The following is a 23,840-nucleotide window of genomic DNA, read 5'->3' as shown; positions in this document are numbered from 1 at the left end:
CCTACAGTGCTTGTGTTAAAATGTTAAAGATAAACGAGAACATTGTAAAACCTACAGTGCTTGTGTTAAAATGTTAAAGATAAACGAGAACATTGCAAAACCTACAGTGCTTGTGTTAAAATGCTTGAAAACTGAAGAAGCATTTGTCGTCACAGTGAGGTTATTGCTGTACTATAATCAACACATCTTGATTACCAAGAACACTAAGAAGGCATGATTTTCTTTGCAAAAACTTTATAAATCTCTGTCTTCTTCAAATTTACCATATAAATACTCTGAAACCTATTGCCTTAACTTTCAAAAAACAAAACAGAGGTAGGAGCGGGGAATATGAAGTGGTAATCTTTCTTGGCTGCCAACTCTAACAGCACTGTGGATACTAAATAGAATACTTAACTTTCTAGACTAAGGATTGTCATAATATGAACAGTTTTGTGCCTTTGTTTTGTTTTTTTTTTACAGGGTCATAGTATATATCCCTGGCTGGTCTAGAACTTACTATTAAGGTCAGTCTGGCATCAAACTCAAAGAGTTCTGACTGTCTTTACCTCCCAAGGGCTGGGATTAAAGGTGTACGTCATCACACCTGGCATGAACCTGATTTTTAATACTGGATTCCCATACCAGTCTTTAGTTTTCATTCAGTGGGGTAAGCTATTAATTTATCCTCCAATGAAAAATTTAAGTAGCAAAAGTTGTTTTAATGAGTTATGATTGATAATTTGTCCATGATACTAACTTCATCTTGGTTTTAATTTCCTTCTAACTCTCATTGACAGAATCAGGGTAAAGCATTCACACTTCAAAGAGAATATTTCCATTTTTAATCTTTATAATTCTGAGTTTTAAGAGATTAGAACAGACCATAAATTGCCTACAATGTATATGAATATAAGTAGGAAGCATTTTGACATAATTAATTTCCACATCAGAATAAATCACGGTAGGAAATTATATCTAGAGATTTTTGGATTTGAAAAGGTTAAGTAATATTTTGAGGGATGAAGTTTGGATTTATTGAGTTCCCTGAAACACAGAGAAATAGATATGTTTTAAATTAACTTCTTCCAAAAGAAAATCCTACTTTAATTATACCAGAAATTCTTAAAAGACCTGCCAGATACAAATAGGATTTTCTGCTACTAAGTCTAACAAAATCTCTTTAAGGAATTATCTGAGTCTGTTAAAAACATCAAAATCTGATGAAAAATAAAAACACGGATATAAAATATTCCACCACTCAAAAACAATATATGTCAGGTTTTCCTATAACAAATGTCTAGAAAGCACTAGCTCTACAGATTTTATACATCCATGAAGTAGTAGGATCTGGATCCTTCAAGAAAAATGATTTAGCTTTTAGAAAATTGACACTGGCTATCAATATATGTAGTTAGCATTTAATTTCTTGTGTTTCTTTGTGTGTTGTCTAAATATACTATTAAGGTAGAAAATATTGAAGTTGACTATTTTCTTGTTACCAATCACTATATGCAAGTGAGGCGAGGTTTGTCTTACATTCAATTTATTTTATTTCAAATACAGGGATAGAAGAAAATTATTTCAATGTCCCTTACACAGACATGAGAAAAGGGCTAACAAAAGCAGCTGAAATTATGACAATTAAATAAAGAAACGAAAGCCCCACCTGCAATTTCTTCTAAAGTATTGGCATGCATGTCCAGTAGAACAGTTCCATTCAGAACACAGCTTCTCAGCTCAAACAAGCTGTGCAAGGAAAGTGTGGCCACATAGGGCTTGCTCCACCGCTCTCCTCCATCCTCCACATCTTCTTCAAACTTTAACCACCTGTACCAATAGATATGCTTGTAAATATATTAAATACCACAATGTAGAAGAATTATCCTTAACTGAAAAGTAAAGGCTATAAAAAGAAAGATCTCTTGTTTCTGTGAGTTGAGGAAATAAGGATAAAAGTAGTCCAATTTACTGTTGCCTTTTCTTTGATTTGATCAAATCAACATTTCCATTGTAACTGATTATTAAAAACAAAGGAAAGTTCAATTTTTATTAATATTTGTAGCTCTGCAGAAGTATTTCTAATAAAAATTCACTAGTGGTCACTTTGGTAGGACTAGTAAAGAAGCCACCTTCCTTTATGGAAACCTTTGTAGTTAAGAAAAAAAGTGAAAGAATAAGCAGTGTTTTCCAGAGTTGGGGATCTTAAATCTCAGTATTTTAGAAAGATAATTTGTCCTAGAAATTTGCATAATGGTTATGCAGTTTGAGACGTATTGTGTAGGAAAAAATTCTTGTTATGTTTGTCGTGACAATCGGTGGTAGGGCTTGGACATCCAAGAATTGAGTTTGGATATCATTCCATAGGTATCCCTGCCAAGGATGAAGCAAAAACTCTGGAGCCATTTGGAAACTACGACTTTCTTAGTGTGAAAGAAATACTCATTAATATCTAGGAACATCTGTAATCAAGACAAATAGGAAAAATAAAGGGAGTTAATGGTTTTACTACTCAGGCATCAGCTACTCAATGCTTTAGGGCCTTGCTCTCTAATCTTAACAGAGGACCTGCTAATTCAACCACTTCTGATGAACTCTAACCTAAATTCCCTCTCCTCTTCCTTTTCCTTCATTCATGACTCTGTCCTTATCACTTTGACCATCCTTCCTCTTTGCAAAAGAAAATACACAAAATTTCTGTATGATATTATATCGCTGTTTATGTAATAAGATGACTCAACTTTAATGGATGAAAACCCCATGAGAAAAACTAGACAGAAAAATCAAATGTATTAGCAGATAGTAGCCAAAAGACTTTGTTAGACTTGTTGGACTGTGTAATGTAGAAAGGAGTGTCAAGAAAGTCAGAAAAAAATGTCAGATTTTATCCCTAAACCATTGACACATATCTCTTCCAAGAACACTTTGTCTATATAGTTTTTCTAGTTCCTTATTTGTTTGTTTATTCTATGATGTTGTTCTTTGTGTTGTTGTATATTGCTGCTGGGAGAAAAGAATGCGGGAGTTCTACTGGAGAAAAAGTCCCACTATGTAGCCCAGGCGAGCCTGCCTGCCTTTGCTTCCCGGTACTTGACATTACAGGTGTGCAGCACTTCACTCAACTAAGGAGTTTTTCTATTTATGTATGTTAATCTCTAGTGTCACTCCCCAGGATTATCCACAATAGCTTTGATGTTTTTATCTATTTTTTGAGAATTTAATAAAATAGATTTTGATAATATTCTTTCCTATTCCTGGAGCACCTTCCAGACCCTCCCCCTATCAACTCACTACACAGTGAACTTCATGTTCTTTCCCTCTCTTAAATAAAAATGGAAAATAAAATATATAGAGTTTGATTTAGGTTGGCCACCTACTCTTGATCATGGGGCCTACCATAAAATATGGCTGACATACTCAGTATTAGCCCATCAGAGAAAAAAATTCCTCTCCCAGCAGCTATCTATTTCAAATAGCTTCTTGGTTAGTGGTGAAAATTTTTTGCCCACTTTCCCATCTCTTCAATGGGACTTTTGAGTGGCTTGAGCGTGTGCAGGTCTCTGTAACTGCTGTTACAGTCTGTGAGCTAACAGATCTGGTGATAATTAGTGTTGGTCATTTGGAGAGAGTGGAACATCAGTACTTGGCTCCCTTTAATTGTATGAGTAACATGTTCTGGTCAATGAGCTCAGAGTGTAAATTATGTGTCACCTCCAAGACAGAATATTTAGCTGCCAACACGTGACTCCACTGACCTTTCTTTGTACATGATATGGGAACCAGTCATGTGCAAGATGGAGGCTGTTCTAGCAACCGAAGTCTACAACTACAAACATATGAAGAACACACACTGATCCGTGATGAACACCTATAATGACTCATAAACTTAGCATTAAACCAGTACCATTACAGAGTATTTTATAGCATAATTCATCAGATTCCAATGATATAAATCATGACAACACCTATTTATTCCAGCATAAAATCCTAGTTAGGATCATTGCTGAGCGTGAAGAATACTATTTATCAAAGCTTTTCCTGAGGTCCAGATATATAGAGAGGGGACACGACACAACTCCTTCTCCAAAACCAGGAACATGCTTGAGAGAGCCAGTAATAGCCTGGGGCAAGGGCCTAGGAGGAACTTTGGCTTTGGATTCTGCTAACTCAACTTTTCAGATACAAGACTGTGGGAAAGGCCTCCAAATCACAAACTTTATATTCTCTGTTTCCTATCTCCTTATCTTCTGACCTGCTGGTCTTGTCTCAAGACCCTGTTACTGAAGATCAACCTGCTGATCAAGGTCAGATGAGAATGAATATGACTTTTATACACTTAATCAAAAGGATTTGTTGCCACATGTACATATATATGCTATATATATTACATATTCATATTTGTGTGTGGGTGTTTGTATTAATCCATGATCACATTGAGTGGTAATATCACAAAATTAACTTCTTGGTGAGCAATTTAAAACAGACTCTATTGAAGAAAGTCCCTTGGCCCAGATGAGAATAAGAAATCTGTCCTTTATTGGATACACACACACACACACACACACACACACACACACACACACACACACAGTGTGACGATAAAGTCTTACAAGTGTTCTGGAACAATTTCTCATATGAATAAACAAATTCAGTACATTAATACATTGTTGAATATCTCCTGGCCAGCAATCTTTTCAAATCCAACCTGTTTTAACTTTGTTTTCCCTAGAGTCTCTGGACATTTCCTATTACTGTAGAATTACCTAGCTTCTATTTATTTTGTCCATTTTAAGCCTAAAGTTCCTATGTTACTTCCTGTAGCAGAAAAAAAACCATGATACATTTAATTTTTAAACCATGGTGAAAACAATCTCATCATAAAGTTCTGTCCTCTTCATTCCTATTTATATTATTTATATGCCTTTTCTTTATTACCAACTGTGAAAGATTAAAATTGATGAAAAAAATCTTTTCATTAAATCTCCTGTCACTTTGTATGCTACTCACATGTGATGTGGTTTTCAGACAATAGGAGGATGAAGGGAAGAAGGGGCGGAGAGGAGAGAGAGGAAAGAAGGAGGGATGGGAAAGAAGGAGATGAGGAGAAAGAGGAAGGCAGAGATAGAAGGGAGGGTAGAGAAGGGAAAGAAGGGGAGAAGTAGAAAAAGAGGAGGAAGAAGAAGACCATGGTGACTAGAGTATTACATGGGCTGCCATGATTTTCAATGAAGAACCATGTTAGTTTTTTAAAAGCAATAAATTAAGGAAAGGTTTAATACTGTTTGTGGGAAAATAGAATTTTGTTCCATGTAAATATTCTCATTTATGATTCCTAGAGCTTCAGTTCTTTCTATCATATATAGTTTTTTAATTATTTGATTACAACTGGTTTTAACTGATATTAACTTGATTATATATGTTAAATGACCTATATGTTTGTAAATTGTAACACAAATTCCTTTTAGAAATATTTTGCATTTATATAAAATGATCAAATTCCCTTTAAAACAAATATTGATAGTTAAATTTTACTTTTAGATACCAGTGAAGAGAGAAAAATAAGCTTCTGTATTATTTCATCATCTTTTAAACATTTTAATTTTTACTAATAACTTTATTCTTTTGAGATCATAATACATTTATATCATTTTTCCCTCCCCTTTCTTCCCTCCATTTCATGCTCATCCTTTGCTTTCCTTCAAATTCATGGCTTCTTTTCCTTTACTTGTGTGTGTGTGTGTGTGTGTGTGTGCGTGTGTGTGTGAGAGAGAGAGAGAGAGAGAAAGAGATGTTTAAGAATGCTGGCAAGATGTATATTATTTGTATGTTTTAATCCCTCATGTGAATCCATGTCATTTCTGTCACAGAAAAGATTCAGACATGCTCCTGAGTCAAAAAGTAAAGCCCATGTATCACATCTGTATATTCCCAACCTTCACTTAGTCTCTGTCTCCTGGTAATCACTGTATTCTTCACTGCTGCTTTATCATTTTGAGGATGTAGAACAATGCAATTGAAAAGTTTCTAGAACTGGCTGGTTTTCACTTGAAATGCATAGAAGTTGTTGCATGCATCAATAGTTTATTCTTTTTGTCTGCTGAGTAATATTCTTCTGTGTGGGCAGGATAGATATAACAGAGTTAGTTCACTGGAATTTATTTCTATATGAAAAACCTGCTATGAACATTCATGTAGAAATTAATGTGTAAATGCAAGTTTTCACTTGTTTGTAACAAATGCCTAACAGTATAACTGCTGTATCAAATAGAAAATGTGTGCATATTTGTAAAAGAAACTGCCAGGATGTTTCTCTAGCATTTTATACTTACGGCCACAAAATATGAAAAGTCTACATGCTCTGTATCTTCACCAGCAGTTTTCATTTTGTTAGTGTTTTAACTATTTTAGTAGTTAAACAGTTACATGCCACAGAAGTTTTAGGTTGCCTTTTCCCAAATATTAATGATAGTGAATACTTTATAAGACATTTGCTACACTCACGTGTATGTGTGTTGAGTGTGTGTGTGTCTTTTATCTTCTCCCAGAACACTCACAGAAATCATGGTTCCATTAAACCATCCATGTACATAACAGGACCTGGTGTGTTCCAAGACTTCTATATTTAATTTGTCTTTCCCTAAAGATTAATTGCAGTGAATCTGTATAACACACACCCACATAATATTTTTGTATACATATTTCATATACATTCTTTGAAAAATCTTGTGATTTCTATACATTTTCCTATTTATTTTCATGCTTTTGAGTATTAATAATTACTTCTTATTTCATATCTTTTGTACAATATCAAAAACCAATTAGCTACACATGGTGGTCTACTTCTTGCTTCTTGATTCAGTCCATGGGTCTGTGTGTGTATCTGAAATGGCATTTAAAATACAAATCCAAGTGCTATATTGTTTCATTTATACTAAATACTTCCAACTGAGAGCTTGCTTCTGTTAGAAGGGAATGGAGTCTTGGAAGCTCTAAGCATTTTAGTAGCTAAAATGACCAAATATAAGTTACATGCATGGATGGTTTGATGGAACCATAGGTTTGTGAACATTATGGGAGAAGCCAGAAGGCACTTTCCATAAAAGAAGCATACACGCTACAAATATCAAGTTACTAAAAATACCATACTTTCAAGATTCAGTACTTTATGCCAACTCCAGAATGATGCCAAAAGCATTAAGAGACATTTAAGTGAATGTTTTAAGGAGACTATATTAAAAAAATAATACATATCATATAAGTATATTTCTGTTTTCTGTGTTTCATCCAATTTTATCCTTTAAATATGCAGATAAAGAGGTATTAGGACACCCCAGTTCCTGTTTCAAGAATTTTAGCTCTTGAGTTTATGATAAGTTGCAAAATGTCTTATTATAATTAATAACCTAGTGGGTCAATTATTTCAAATAAACTCCACTGACATTTGTTTGAATAGTAAGCCAAAGCAATTAAGAGTCTCAGATCATGAAGTAAATTTGACTGATGATACAAATAATAAAATATAAAATTTGTAGGCCAAATACACGGCATTTCTCTCGGTGGTGAGGGATTTACACCCTGGGCAAACTGTTTTCATCCCCTTGGTGTGTCTTGATCTGTTCTGACCCATGATTAGCACACTGAATTCTCTTCTAATAATTAACATTAAATAGGTGTTTCATGAATTCTTTGAGGATTAAATTGGGGAAAATCTGCCTACTTGTATTGTGTATTAAAATACACAAAGAAAATTCTTTTGCCATTAAGCAACAGATGTTTTCTAAAGAAATTAACTCGGCATGCGTTATGTACCACCAACAGCTTAACATTTAGGAAGTTTTATTCTCTGATTCTGTCAAATAGAAATGAGCTCTACAGTTCTAAAATTATGGCCTTGGAGAAAGCAAGATGTCTCCAAACAAAGCATTCACTTTAAAGAGAGTTGAAGTAGGATTAGTAAAAATCATGTAAAACAGTTTATCTTACCGGAGAAAGAAACTATCAAAACTTAATGTTTAATGGCACTAACTACTTTTTTCTTTTAAGATTTTTTTAGATTATAATATAATTGCATCATTTCTCTATTTCCTTTCCTCTCTCTCAACCCTCCCATATATTCCCCCTAGCTCTCTTTCAAATCATGGCCTTTTTTTTTCTTCATCAGTTATTGTTACATACATAGATGGACATGATGTATATACCTACATATTTCTAAATACTTGAATACAATCTGCTCAGTCTGTATAATGTTACTTGCATGTATGTTTTCAGAGCTGTACTAATCCTAAGATCTTTACACTTCACATTCTACTGAAAAATCCACATGATGTGAATATTTATTAATCTTGAATATCAATTGTCTTCATGGCATCAAACATTGTTTTAATGTACTAGCACTTTTCCGTGCTACCTTTAAATATCAAAGACTAGTACTAGTCCCTACCTGGCCCCTTCTGGACTCATTTGTAAAAAGTATTTTTAAAGGGCAAACACAGAATGAAGCCTGCTGCCTCCATGACTGCACAACTGTGGTAGCTTTGCTCACTGTCTATAAATACCACCATACACTATTTTTAAGTGTGACATTATAATTTTGCTGTTTAATTAGCTTTTCATATACTTCTTTTATGGTTTTAAACTAAACAGATGTTTTTCACAAACATTTATTAAGTAGTTAAGATTCAAAACTTTAACTTCTAAATCTAAAACTTTGTTCAAGTTTTGGTTGGAAAAAGTAATATCTATAAATTATCTATGTGTGGTGTATGACAATGGCAGTGTGATGGTAAAATATATTTTTATTTTTGCTATTAGAGTAGAAAGCTAATAATCCCACTAGAATACTAACCAAAAGAAAGAAGTGGTTGAAAGCATATATTAATTACTTAATGGAATTATATTGCATTTGAAAAATCAGATGGATTCATAAATTAACTCAGATTATTTTTAAATGAACAAAGGCAACAAAAACAAAGCTACTTCTGTCACTTTAAAACTCAGTAGAATTTAAATCTCCAATAACTACATTCTGTTTTCCTTGAAGTGTTGCTTCTCAGCCAAAATACACGAACCTTTTTCTTAAATGTCTATTCTGATTGTTCATCAGATGTCTCCATGAACTTCAAACAGCTGTGACATGCTTCAGACTCTAAAAGTTCAGCCATAAATATGAATCCTACCCAGTCTTAATAGAGGATGCTAATAATTAACTAGATCAGTTCTCTTATTCCTTAAGAGAGCTACACACTCTGGACATTTCGGATGAGCACATCATTCAAGTCACTCTATTAGAGCACAATGAAATCTTGCCTGCTCAACTCTGAGAGTGATAGACGTTTCTAATGTTCCTTCTGCCACTTGCCAGCTTTCTCAGACTGGGAAAGTTATAAGCAGATTTCTGAATCAAAGAAACAGGCCATTATATGATCTAGAAAGTAGAAACTTTCCAACAATTCTAAAAACAAAGAGATACTCAAGACAAAAATATAAGTTTCAATTTCAATTTTCATTTCTATTATGAAGATTGAAAGTAAAGAAAACCACAAGACAGTAATACCCTGAGAGTACAGTAATGGTGCATACACTACCAGTGACCAGCAGTTCTCTAAAGGACTCTAGAACTGATAAACAAGAGGAGAATCATGCCTGTTATGGGGAGCTTAGCTAACTACTCAGTACTAGTGAAATCAGGAATCTTGGAGGAAAACCGACAACCACGATTTACTAAACCAGCCTAGTCCCTAACAAGCATATAAACCTGTGTCCTTATACCCACCGATAAATGTAGTCTTTACACTTCGTTGAGAAAACTCTTTGCAACAGATAAAGACCACTACAGAAAACACACCTAGTCAAAATGCAGAGTTGCGGAGCACTGTCCCTGGGGATACTCTGTCAAAACACTTGTACACTTAAGGCTCAGCGAACGTTGTGAAAGAGGAGGGGGAAAGGTGGTAAGAGCCAGAGAATCAGGAAGTTTTCTGTGAGATTGTATCTCCTAGTAACATCAGAAGCTATATCCACACAGTCTCAATAACATGACTGACCAAACATGAACTGAACACAGAAACTAACAGAAATGTCAAAGTCAAATGGGAAAAGCCCATGAAGCCTACACCATACACAAATAACTTCAGGCAAATAAGGAATAATGATAGAGAAATAGTCTTTTCCAGGGAAGAATACAATGAGTGGTTATTCAATAACAAATGGTCATCCCTGAAAACACACATATTATGTGTGTGCTTACATATATGCATATTATGCACACACATAAAATGCTATATATAAATTACATATTATATATTATTAAAAAGTAGAAAAACAAAGCAAAACAAAAAAATGAGTCCACCTAGGAACCATCCATCCTGTGTGACCCCATTATCAGTTACTCTTGCAGTAAAGGTTCTTGCATCAGGAATGTGGTCCTCAAATTAAAGGATTTTATGTCGCATCAAATGGAAGCTTGATAAAGAAATGAATCATTATAGTACATTTTATTTGGAAAAAAACTTAAATTTCCATCAATATTGACTATATGAAGTTCAGTTTATAGCAATGAGGAAATTTAAAAGATTGCATAAATTTATACTTCTGATACAAAAATAAAGAACTTGAGACTCTATGCCTAATTTATACAAAATCTACATTTTAGTTAGGCCTCAGGTGAGTCATAGTCACATACAGATCTGGAGAGCAGTAGACCAAGGGCAGCCCTAGGCTTTCCCAATTATTCTGCATACCTTAGTCACAGCATTCATCATGCAACATTTCCAAATATGTCTTTGTGTCTAAACTAGATTGCGAGATTAGTGAAAGCAAGATCTAATGTTTTTGCTGCTGCTGTCCTAGATACCATGTAATACTCCATAAATGATTATTAAATAAGAATTATTAAGTATAAGCGAGCACAAATTAATTAAAGGCATAAAATTTAATGTATGATTTTTAGAGTAATTCATCAATTATATGGCACTATCAAAATATTAATTACAAATGATAGAAAAAGATTTTTAGAAGACATTTAAAAAAATTAAACACTCAATTTAATGTATTCCTATCCTAGAAAAACAGGATAAAATATTCTTCACCAAATACTACGTGAAATTGAAGAGTGTAACTAAAGCCTCTTTTTGTGTTCACTTTTTATTTTTAAAAAAGCTCCCCAGTGAAATTATCAAATGATAGGAGCAGTTTGAGTGTAATTCAGCAGTTGAGAAGATGGAAACAAATGACTTGATTTCCACTGTAGTCCCGGCAGCACACAAGTCCTGTTACTGTTTATCTTTAAGACCGCAGCTGGAGCTACTCGGCATCACTACTTGATTACTGCCTTCAGAAGTCACTCTGACCCAAAACCCAGGAGAGGATCTGCCCAGGTCAGATGAGCAAGTTCAGAAAGCTGCAAAGCTCATAAACTCTTGGAGAATCGAGGCACTGGGACTCTATTCTTCTGATGACCTAATTTATAAAGAAATATTCTTTCACTTCTGGTGTGGGAGGTCCTTCTGTCTCAACCCCAATCTTTACCTGGCTGTCTCTCTCCATTCGGCATCTTCCCCTTCACGCCAGCAAATCTCATCCAGTTCTGTGAAAAGGTCATGGGGAATGTGCTCCTCGTCATCGTCCTCAGTTCCAAGAATAAACTGCACCCGTTGTGACGGGGTATCTAGGAAGAAAATCATACAGAAGGACATGTGTCTATCATAGCTACATGGTTTAAATGCTTCAAAAATAGCAATTTACTAAATGAGTATAGTCTATTTAATAAAGGATACTATTTACTTGAGTTCAAAATAACAAATGTCTTCTCCGGCTTTTAATTCTTTTAAGATAAAAATTGTTTTTTTGGGTTTTATGCTCTATTCACTAAAGTCTTTTCATGACCATTCAACAGTACTTTGATATGATTAAAAAGGATTTGAGTTTTGTTCCAATAGACATTCAACATGTGTTATCCAATACCTGTTTTTATCTATTGGAATTAGACACTTTATAAAGTAGTACTATATATTATATAATATATATCCTACCCAAAAGAAAAATTCTCTTAATATAAATTAAGTAAATATAAATTAATTTTTTCCTTAAAATATTGGTATTTATTGATTTTGTGGTAGTTTCTGAAATCATAGGCTACTATAATATAATCTTCAGTCAACAGTTTTATAAAATATGTTTATAGCAAAATATAACAAAGAAGTATGAACTAGATATATAGCATAAGTAAGATCAAGAATCTGTGTTTATATTTACTAAAATATGCAGTGGAAGTAAAATTGACAACACAGAGAAATTTTCCTAGAGACTAATATCTTATCCTCTGAGTATTCTTTTATGAAGATATGAAGATATGCCAAGAAGGAAATTAAAACATAAATTCCGGGTTCCTCCTACCCCCTTCATTTTTGTTTCTACAGATTTATCCTTCATCCTCCTGCCTCTAGAAGCCTCTCCTGCCACCATACTTCTACTTCTTGAGTACTTCATACTCTGCTTCTTGGTGGGGACCAAGTTTAGCTCTTTCCAAAACACCTTCTTATCCTTCTCTTCTCGTCCATCTCCATTTCTTTGTGTTAGCCACCAATACACACCAACATTTTCTTCCAGGATCCCCCAAGTGGCTGCAGTGGACTAGAACTCAAAAGAACTCTCAAGGACCCAACAGTTATTACACCTGTCTAGGATCCAGAGACGAGCAACAGCCACAAAAGACTGGACTATCCACCAAACAAAAGAAAATATGAGAAAGTAACATCAAGAGACACCTCAAACATCCTAACTCTAGATGCCTAGACAACAGTGCAAAAACACAAGTGTGAAGAGTCGGGACAATATCCCTCTACCAGGTGCTACCTATTGTAGTAGGTCCTGAGAAGTACAGTATAACTAATCATGACAAAGACTTCAAAATAGCTGTTATGAATATGTTAAAGGACCTAAAAGAGGCTATGAATTAATGAAAACAATTCAAGATACAAAATTAGAATTTAACAAAGAAATAATAGAATCACTAAAGTAAATCCAAATTGAAATAAGACTGGTCACAAAAAATATAAGATGTCAAACAGCAACCTCAAAGGTAAGTCTCACTAACAGATTACACAAAATCTCAAGTGTTGAGACACAAAGAATACGTAATCCCAGAACGGGAAATTAAAAGAAGGCAAAAGTCACAGCATATCAAAGAAAACAACAGGAATCAATAACCACTGCTCATTGATAACTCTCAGTACTAATAGTTTCAATTCCCCAATGAAAAGATTAAATTGGAAAATGGGATCTAACTCTCTGCTGCATCCTAAAAAACCATATCTCACCATCAAGGATATATATCAAGTTAGGATAAAAGAATGGAGAAAGTTATTCCAAGCAAATGGACCCAAGAAACAAGTAGGTTCAGTCATTTCAGTATGTGATTAAACATTCCTCAAACTAAGACTGACCAAAGTGCAATGAAAAGACATTAGACGCTTATAAAAGAAAAAAAAATCCACCAAGAGGAGAATGCAGTTCTAAAAATTTATGAACCAAATGCAAGGGCACAAAAATTAATAAAAGAAAAACTATTAGAGCTAAACATACATATCCACACTCACACAATGATAAGGGGATATTTCAATACTCCACTCACCAACAGATGAGTCACCCAGACCAAAAAAAAAAAAAAAACCAAAAAAAACCAAAAAAACAGAAATTCTAATTAGAACTGCAAGAAATAATACCCAAAAGAGAAATAATCAAGAAACAAGTATGAAAAAAATCAATGAAATAGAAGCAAACAGAATAAAACACAACAACAACAACAAAAACTAAAATGGTCTATGAGAGTTGATTCTTTTAAAAAATATCAACAAGATTGGCAACCAGCTAAATTAACTAGAAGATGGAGAGGGAAATCTAAATTAATAAAATTAACTAGAAGATGGAGAGGGAAATCTAAATTAATAAAATTAGAGAGGGACATCATAACAAAATAAATAAAACGTTAATCCTAATTATTAGAAGTTATTTGGATCATGAAAAATCAGCAAAGTAATTATATTCCTAATATACAAAGTTCAACATATCAGTAAGAAAAAATCTAATTGTAAACATATAACTTTGATAGTCACTTCACAAAGCAAGCTATCAAGAAGCAATTGCATTTTCCCAATTCAATTGTTGGTAAAGAAAAGTAAATTAAAGCAATGAGGTGCTATTCCTCATATTTCTAGAATATTTCCTATTAACACAGCAGCACTATCAACTCTTAATTGAAAGAGTAAAGTGAAATAAGTACTCATACCTTATTAGTCGGAGTATAAACACATACCCAGTTAAGAGAAAGTATTTGGTATTACCTGATAACGTTGAAAAATACACATTCCATAGTGCGGCAATGACCAATCTGACTCATGAATATAAAATGTGCACTGACAGACATAAATAGAAGTATCCACATGATTTTACCCACAGTTGCTCCAACACTTTAAATTTCTATCAAGAGTAAGATGCTTAATATACAAACGTACATTTTTACTACATATTAATGAAAATGAATAAAATAAAGCTATATCAAAAACATTAGTCATAGCCGGGCGGTGGTGGTGCACGCCTTTAATCCCAGCACTTGGGAGGCAGAGGCAGGCGGATCTCTGTGAGTTCGAGACCAGCCTGGTCTACAGAGCTAGTTCCAGGACAGGCTCCAAAGCCACAGAGAAACCCTGTCTCGAAAATCCAAAAAAAAAAAATAATAATAATAATAATAAAGTCATATAAAAAGAATATTGTACAAGGGCCTGCTGAAGGATCTTCTTTATATAAATTAAAGAACTGGAAAAATACTCCATTTAGGAAGAAGGAGTGAGTCTCCTAGAGAAATAAGAGTAGTGATCTTGAAAATGCAGAGAGGATTCTGGGGTCAGGAAGTTGGTTGTTAATTGGGTGTTTCTGAGTCATAGTTCAGGGAGTTGGGCAAGTATTAATCTATGTCTTAGTGCCTGTGAATACTGCTAGTATACTATAGAAAAATAAAAAAATTCAAAACATTTTGTTATTATTTATCACCAAATTAGGAGTTAAAATAAAAGCAAAAAGCTATAACTTATCAAAAAATATCTCTTTGCATTCAGGTTTTCTATGTCTCCTCCATTTATCCTGAAGTGTGCATTCAACTTGCCATCTAAATCTAGAAAAGTCCTCTGTCTAATCCCAAGATGGTGTTATTATATACAGTATCTTTGTGTACCATATTTTAAATAACTGGATAATAGAATTTATTTTTTCAAACTTATTTCTTATAGATTAACCAGCGGTAACTGACATAATCCTCTTAATCTTCTTGTCACATTCTTTGAGAGGCTAAAGGAGAAAAATCATTTTTCAAACTGGTCATTCTAAAATACTCATTAGTAGTCTTACTTAAAAACAGAACCTTTAATTATACAAAGATAGTAAGGATGACACTAAAACTAACAATGAAAAATTTGAACAGTTCCCATTTGCTAGAAAAGAAAGGAGTATTACCTATTTACATCACATTTTTATAAAAACTCTATTTGTTAACTATAGTATCTAAAGGAAGGGATAGAGATGGAGTAGTCAGTAAAGTGCTTGTTGAGCAAGCACAGCAACTTGAGTTTAGATCCCTAGCAATCACACATAAGCCAGGCCTGACAGCACAAGTCAATAACCCCAGCACCACAGGGATGTTGAGAGAGGAGGAGCCCCGGTGCTCAGTGTCCAGGCCTTCTACAAACCAGTTAACCTCAAATTCACTAAGAGGCCCTGTCTCAGAATAATAAGGCTCTGAACCCAATATGGATGCACACACACATGTATGTTACACACACAAACATGTATATATACATGAACACATACATACATACACCTAAAACTGCTTAAAATTAGTGATATAACCTTATTTGTTGTTAGAAAATATTTTATATTATTAAACATCCTCATTGCCACTACTACACAAACACTTTTGGTCTCACCAAGAAATCACATTCCAGCTCTTGGTTCTGGTGAACCTAAAGCAGCTATCACTTGTCTGTGTCCTAAGAATGCTCACTTTTAAAAGGCCTTTCCTTTAAAAATAGCCAGGTTATTAAAACCCTGAGGCAAATAACAAGTAGCTTTACATCTGACGATGTGGAGCATGTACTGGAGCGAGAGAATTCTAAAGAGCGACAAACTTCAAACACTTTTTCAAAGACATTGTTAAATTGATGATTGACCTAGAAATTCTAGCTCACATTTCACTGATCCGTACAACACTTTACAACAAGCAACATGAAATATCCAGATTCACAGCACATAATCCTCATGCACCTTGGAGTTCTTCCTACTTATCCTACATTCCATTGAAAAGTAAATTCTGAAAAACCCTGAGGCACTTGCAGTAATATCTTCTAATGTTTTCTCTGGACTTCTTGCAAGTAAGAAAATGATTTGCCTTGAAAATATATATTTTTTTATTTTATTGAGCTCTACATTTTTCTCTGCTCCCCTCCCTGCTTCTCCCTTCCCCTTCAACCCTCTCCCAAGGTGCCCATGCTCCCAATTTACTCAGGAGATTTTGTCTTTTTCTACTACCCCTGTAGATTAGATCTATGTATTTCTCACATTGTTTTCTAGGTTCTCTGGGATTGTGGGATGGTTTTCTTTCTTTGAGGCTTTCTTTCAGTATAGAAATATTTATTACACGTCCTCACTATACAAAATATCAAGTCTCCAATTGAGTGTGATGGTGTTTAGGGCATGGTATCATTCTCAAAAAGTGACTGAGTATTTGATTTTACCCATTGTAGAATAGTATTAAAGGCAAATGATTGATGCTGCTAAAGAGATTTGACAAATGTTATGTGCAGGGAGTTATATTGTTTAGAGACTGCCCATGAAATTGTGTTGTCCCTAAAGAAGCAGATCCTAAGTATAAGCCTCAGTAAAGATACTAAAACAATTTGGGAGGAAAGAATAGGTAGCATAGAAACACAGTGGCTTCTGCATTGGGGGAATAATTTATTAAAACAAAGAGAACGAGGCTTACCGAAAGAAGGTGACTCTCGTCCATCCTCTAGTCCCGAATCTCTCTCTCTGTCCCTCTTCCTGTGCTTATGACCACGATGCCTGTGACGACGGTGACTTTTTCTTCCACCCAGGGGCACATGAACTCCAATAAATAATGTTCGATGACCTTCATTACAAAACAAGTACACGAATGAAACCTCTCAGTAATTCAGAACACAGAAGATGATGTTTTCCACATTAAGGGAATCTCAGTTCAATCCAAGTCAAAATGGTAAATTATTTCTTTTAGCATAGTTTTTAAAAAGATACTTAGTTAAGTGTACCACAGATGTAAACGTAAAATTAATAATAGTAGGCATTTTGCTGTAGTTTTGCAACTATTCTTATTATTAACTGTCTTAATAGTGTATCTGTTATTATTCACCATACCATAATTATAATTATATTCTTCATTAGAAAATTATTTGCTTTCTCCCTACACTTACTTGTTTTATTTTACCAATTTTCTACTACTATTTATAATAAAAAGATTGTAATTGTGTCCCTACAAAATGACAAGGATGTTTTTATTTTTTTAGCCATTCTCTTCTTTGTGTTTCATTTCATTCATATTATTTCCTTTGTTGACTCCTCTTTTATTTACTCACTAAAGCTGGGGATGACATTGTCTATCCTTGCATGTGTGTGGCACTATAAGCTCTAAGACATACACCTTGATGTCAGACTTCTCTCTTGAACTCACAATCTACAGATTACTTACCCACCAGATATTGTCACTTAAACAACCTTCTCAGAGACATTTCATCTTCAACAAGTCTATGAAACTCATGTTTTTCTTTTGCTCAGGTATGAATTATCTGTCATCTATCTTAATGAATATACCATCTATCCATTCATCTCAGGTTCTCTTCACTATCCCAACTGGTATTGTCTTGTTTTGGACTCTCATCAACTTTCAGCAAGATTATTAGAACATCTATTTCCCCCTTTGATTGTTACATTTTGGTATAGCATCAATACTGAGGCAATTATTTTGGAAATTTTAAGGTCTTATTCTAGATTACATTCTAAATAATCATTGTGTCTATATTGTAATCTGAATAGCCTACATATCTAGAATTTACTTTAAATATCAAATTAGTTCATTAGATTTTACCTAAATGTCTTAATAATTATGTACAAAGAAAAACTTGCACATAAATAGCTATAGTAACTTTGTTCACAGCTATACATGTCACTTAATCGGAACAAAGACATTTATTTTCAAAAAATAAGCAATTAAGAGAAAATATGTATAAGTAAAGCACAACTTAAAAAATTATATTGTTTGACTCCCTTAAGAAAATACTTATATTTTAACTCTAAAATCTTCCTCAAGCACAAAATAGTACATATGCCATAATACCAATTCCTGGGCTATTTATCTCCTCCAAAACCTCAAATGTTAAATATTCAACACTGATTGTGACAAATTTGGAATCTCGGCATTCACAGAGGTAATCAAAGTGAGACAATGTTATAAAATAACCCAGATGCAATCAGCATTCTGAAAGAGGAGAGATTAAGACATCAGTTGCTTTCTAAGTAGGGGCACACAGAAGAATATGAGAGACCGCTACCTATCCCTGCCATAGGCACCCTACATCTAGAACTACAAGAAAATTAAATTCTGTAGTCTTAAGCCATCCTGTGGCATCTTGTAATGGCACTCCTATCTAACTAACACACAGAGAGAACCCTAACTAAAATTCTTATGGTAATGTTAAATTTCAGGAATTTGGAAACGAAGAGTCAACCCTAAATAGAATGCTATTTGCAATTGATTCCTGCTAAGAAAGGGCAAACCAATTTTCTCTCATGGACTATCACCAGGTATACCATCTACACCAGGGCAGGCTACATGCCCAGAAATAGGTAGACAACATAAAACAAACTCTCTCAAACTTTCTCTCTCTCTCTCTCTCTCTCTCTCTCTCTCTCTCTTGTTTTTTGTTTTGTTTTGGAATTTTTAATCTTTGTTTTGTTTTATATTTGTTTGGAGAAAGAAAAAGGATGAAATTGGGTGGGTAGGGAGGATTTGGGAGAATTTGGGGAACTGTAAAAATATGATCAAATTAAAAACTGTTTCATAAAAAATGAATAAATAAATATATTATTTGCATATCAAAGCCCAATCATTCCTGTAATTTAGACTGAAAGCTAAAAATGTGATCACTCTACTCAATTTCTTGCCAAATTGTGCCTGAGTGTTTTCTTCAAGAAGTCTTTGGAAACTTAATCCAAATCCTTCCTTCGTTAAGTCTTTGTTAAATGAAAAGCTCGATAGCAGAGAAGTTTCCATAGAACTTACAATGAATTCTGAGAATAAGAGATGCAAATAAAAAACAGTAGTGGACTGGGAAAAATATCTCCCCTAAAGTTCAGAACTTATTTTTTTAACATGTGTGTCAGTAAAGAGAAAATACACTTTTTCCCATAGAACAAAAGAATGACTTAATAAAAACAATATTACCTCTGTGAACAAACCATATTAAACCTTGGTTTGACACTTAAATTATGTTGATACTATTGTGTTGTAAAGAATAAAAATTGTAAATATTTTAATTATAGAACAACAGCATCACTAAAGCAGTTCTTGATGTAGAGGTGGCTGCAGCATGTATAATGTTTATGTTGCACAACAAAGAAAGAGATGCATTTGGTGGCTAATGCTAATAACAATATGTCTTTGTCTGGCCTGAAGGAAGTCAAACCATGTGCTGAAGAAGAGAATTGGGTTTTATCTGTGAAATGACTATACCACACAGCTGGTACATAATTCCTGGGTTGCTATAACTATTTAGATATGTCAATCACAGGGAATAGTCAAGTACATATATTAAGCTGAGTAAGCATGTGATTTTAACACAATGTAGACTCTAAAAGTGTCTAAAAACACAAGACATTGTTTATTTTAAGTTATCAAAAATTTCTAACGCAACAGAAAGTCTTTGTTGAGGAAAATAATAGGGAAAAAGAAGAAATTCAATATGAATTCATGTGTGCATACAGCAAGGAGATATAATTAGACTGCTACATGTTTTGTTTTGCTAAAAGAAAAAGAAAGCATTAAATGAGTACTGGTCACATTTATCTGCTCTTGGTCCATATTTGTATTCATTACAAAGAAAAGCCTCATTAATGACTATACTAGGTAGAAAGTAGAAATCTTGAAAGCCTCACAGTTGTTCATCAAAAGAGGCATAGCCAAGACCTCCATCTAGTTTACAAGGTATTATGGCATAATCTGGCTATATAACTCTTGTACAAATACCCAAAGGACTCTAAAGCCTGTTAAGGAAATAGTTGCTCATTCATTTTCATTGCTCTTCTATTCATAATATCCAGAGATTGAAAATAGACTAACGGCCCACCAACTAATGACTAGATAATGAAAACATTATATATTTAAACAATGAAATTATTGCTCAAATGGTAAGAAAATTAAAGTATAAAATTTGCAAGTAAATGAGTGAAATTAGGAATAATCATCCTGAGTAGGGTAACCCAGACCCCAAAAGACAAATACTGCATGTTAGTTTTTATACTTTCAATATATGTGCTATAATCCAAATAGCCACAGAGGTTAAGTACCTATTAAGGGACCAAAGAGGAGGAGAGGATCTCCCAAGGAGTAGAAGTGGAATGGAGTGTCGGATAAAGGGGAAACTAGAAGAGGAGGATTAAATAGGGAGTGGGACAGGAAAGCAGGGTAAGGGAAGGAGTATGGGGAAAGACAACTTCACCGAAGGCCTTTTAAAAAACCATATGGAAACCTAAAAGGAGAAGCATCCTAAAACATAAATATATGAAAGTAATTAGATGGAGTCAGTATATAATGCAGGAGACAATGCCTCAATTAGACATATTATGCCACCAAGTAAAAGTTCCAGTGCCAGGAATGAGTTACATCTTGCTTAGTCATTAGCTAAATATCACAGGGTATTTCCAAGACTCTTGGTGGCTCTCAACAACCTGATGGTAGGTCCTAGTTCTGAGGACAATACTTACAGGTTTTTCTTCTCTATTGCTTTTGAGAATTCCAGCCACCATGCAAGCATGTTCAAATCAGGAGAGCAAATGATGAGATCATGTGCGAGGCTGAGGAATAGCTAGTCAGCTTTTGTTGACTACAGATGTAGGAGTCAGCTAGTTTAGGACAGAACGAATAACTAGTAGATTTCCACCCAAACTGATGATCTGTAAATAATAACCTAATTTAATTTTTGTTGCTGTGAACTCACCAAAAACAAACTTGGGGAGAAAAAAAAATTCATTTTATATCCTATAATCTCATAATCAAGAGAAGCCAGGTTAGACCCAGAGCCACTGAGATACTCTCATGTGGCCCTTAAAGGAATGTAGGAGACATCTGTATTCACCAAGTCACTGCTTCTGAAAAGGAATGACTGGAAGCTCTGTTAAAGTAAGAACGTGAAGAACTGAAGAAAATTGTCAAGAAGTCATTGGACATACACAAAGGATATGGACAAGCCTCCAAACCTTTGAATTCAACATGTAATTATTGTTTATGTTGAGCTATATATCATGCCTACTATTAAATTTTATTACCATACAATGAGCAGAATTGTTATAAATAATTCAACTGTGGTATTAATTCTTATTAAATAAAAATATTTGTTAAACAACAACAAAAAATTCCTCAACCATCAGACAAGGTCAAACAATTACCTAGACATACACCAAATTCTGTACAGAGTCAAATAGCTGCACGAAGTTTTGGAATTCATACCTACAAGATTCCCATCAATCTTATTTTGTATAGGTTTTATCACCTGTCTTGAATCCATTCCTCCAGATGTGTACTTATGCCGTCAAGCAATGTAAGCACAACAAACCAGGCCACTCTCACGGTCAAGTCCCCATTTATGAGGGAGATTTTATCTGTTTTAATTCATTGGTGGTCATCTTGAATTGCTGCAGTTTTAGACATAAGCATTTTCACACTCACTTATAATTGAGACAGCCTCTTGCATGTTAATCAGAATAGGCTTGAGTTCTATCCACAACACTGTTCAGAACCTAAGTCTAAATAGACTCTTCAGCTGTTTGGCCCAATTGAGACCCTGGCACTGAAGGATGAAGTGGTTCAGTTTAATAACTGTGAATCCCAGATAACCTGCAAATGCCATATCATGTGTCACCAGTTACGTGAAAAAGAAAATCATTAGTGTACAGAATTAGTCTACAAAGTCTATAGTGAAGTGGATCCAACTGTGAAAATCCACTCACCATCTACAAGGATCCAGTGAGCATTCTACACCAACTGCAGCATTAAAAGCAAACACTGTTCTTCTGATTGTACGACATCTATAAAACACTGGAAGTTGTTCAATCTTGTAATGCATTAATCAATACTTTGAAATGGAAGAATTTTTCATATCACAATATTTTAGGCACTAAGATATCTGTATGTGTGAGAGATGTGTTTATATGTGTACATATGTGTATACGTTGCAATTGCTTGTATACATGTTCATATGTGTTAGTGAAGTACACTTAGGCCACAATGCATGATTGGAGGTCAAAGGACAACCTCAAATATCAATCTTTTTCTTTTGCCTTGTATTAGGCAGAAGTTCCTTGTTGATTCCTGATGCATACACTAGGCTACCTGGCTCTTGAATAGTGTAATTCTACCTCTGCTTTCCAAACTTAACTGCAGAAGTACTAAGACTACTGCTTAAGCCTTTGCACCACAAGTTGTATCTGAATTCAGTTCTTTGTTACATGCAAGACAAGCACTTATCTAGTGAACCATCTCTATAGCATGACTCCGATGTCTTTTGAGACAAAAGACATTGAGAGCATGTCTTCTGCTCTCAAGTACGTGCAAGTTGTGGAATATTATTTTAACAATGTAAAGATGCATTGCAGTTGTTTATGCTGAGGAATATTACTTTAGCTGTGTAAAGGTGTGTTTCATTTGTTTCTGCTGCCTCTGTTAATGATGTAAAGAAGTGTTACATTTGTTTCACATTGCCTGTCTGAGTGTTATTAGACCTTGTTGGTCTAATAAAAAGCTGAATGGCCAGTAGCAGGGCAGGAGAGAAATAGGCAGGGCTGGCAGACAGAGAGAATAAGTAGGAGGAGAAATCCAGGCTCAAGAGAAGAAAAAGAGAAGAGAAAGAGAGTGACATGCATGGGGACAGAAGCCAGGAATCTGTCAGCCAGACACTGAAGCAGCAGGAAAGTAAGATATATAGAAATTAAGATATATAAGATATATAGAAAGAAAGGTACAAAGACGTGAGGCAAAACACAGAAAAAGAGAAACAGATTAAAATAAGAGATAAGCGAAGGCTGAGCATTCAAAATTAATAATAAGTCTCCGTGTCATGATTTGGGAGTTGGTTGGTGACCCAAGAGAAAGCGTGTTACAGGGTGCAGGTAACATTCTGACCTGAGTAAGCATTACTCTGTATCTACTTTGTATATAGGTACTGCATCATTTATTATCTCTTTAATAGTCTGCATAATGTACTCTGGCTGATAAATATGTGACAAAATGTCATATGAAAAGCTTGAGGGTGTTAAAAATAAGAATAACTATAAATCAACAACATATGAAACTATGTCTAAACACAGAATTGGCATAAAAACATGGCCTACTAAATGTCTTTTTGATAAAGAGAAAAGGGGGAAACAAAACTTAAAGCAGCATGTAAATAAATTCTAAGTAACTTAGTACTAGAGATAGCTACAAGAGTTTAAAACAAAAAATGAAAGCCTATAAATATCTACAGTGAGCCTTCTATTGTGTTGTGGTTTTTTTTTTTTTTTTTTTTTTT

At 34.3% G+C, this 23,840-nt stretch overlaps 1 protein-coding gene across 6 annotated transcripts in view; it reads right to left on the bottom strand.

Annotated features, from left to right (window-relative positions):
- Slc4a10 (solute carrier family 4 member 10) overlaps positions 1-23,840 on the bottom strand; it is a 223,431-nt gene that overhangs the window by 101,632 nt on the left and 97,959 nt on the right. For all 6 annotated transcript variants that reach the window (XM_005346462.3, XM_005346463.3, XM_026778880.1 and 3 more), the window contains 3 exons: positions 17,009-17,155; positions 11,506-11,644; positions 1,649-1,809 (listed from right to left, as the gene is read on the bottom strand). In XM_005346462.3, coding sequence (XP_005346519.1) covers positions 1,649-1,809; positions 11,506-11,644; positions 17,009-17,155 — 447 coding nt within the window. The remainder of the gene's footprint in view (positions 1-1,648; positions 1,810-11,505; positions 11,645-17,008; positions 17,156-23,840) is intronic.

This window comes from Microtus ochrogaster, chromosome 4 (genome assembly GCF_000317375.1).
Source record: "Microtus ochrogaster isolate Prairie Vole_2 chromosome 4, MicOch1.0, whole genome shotgun sequence".
NCBI classification, from domain to species: domain Eukaryota; kingdom Metazoa; phylum Chordata; class Mammalia; order Rodentia; family Cricetidae; genus Microtus; species Microtus ochrogaster.
This window is presented reverse-complemented; position numbering and strand designations above follow the sequence as displayed.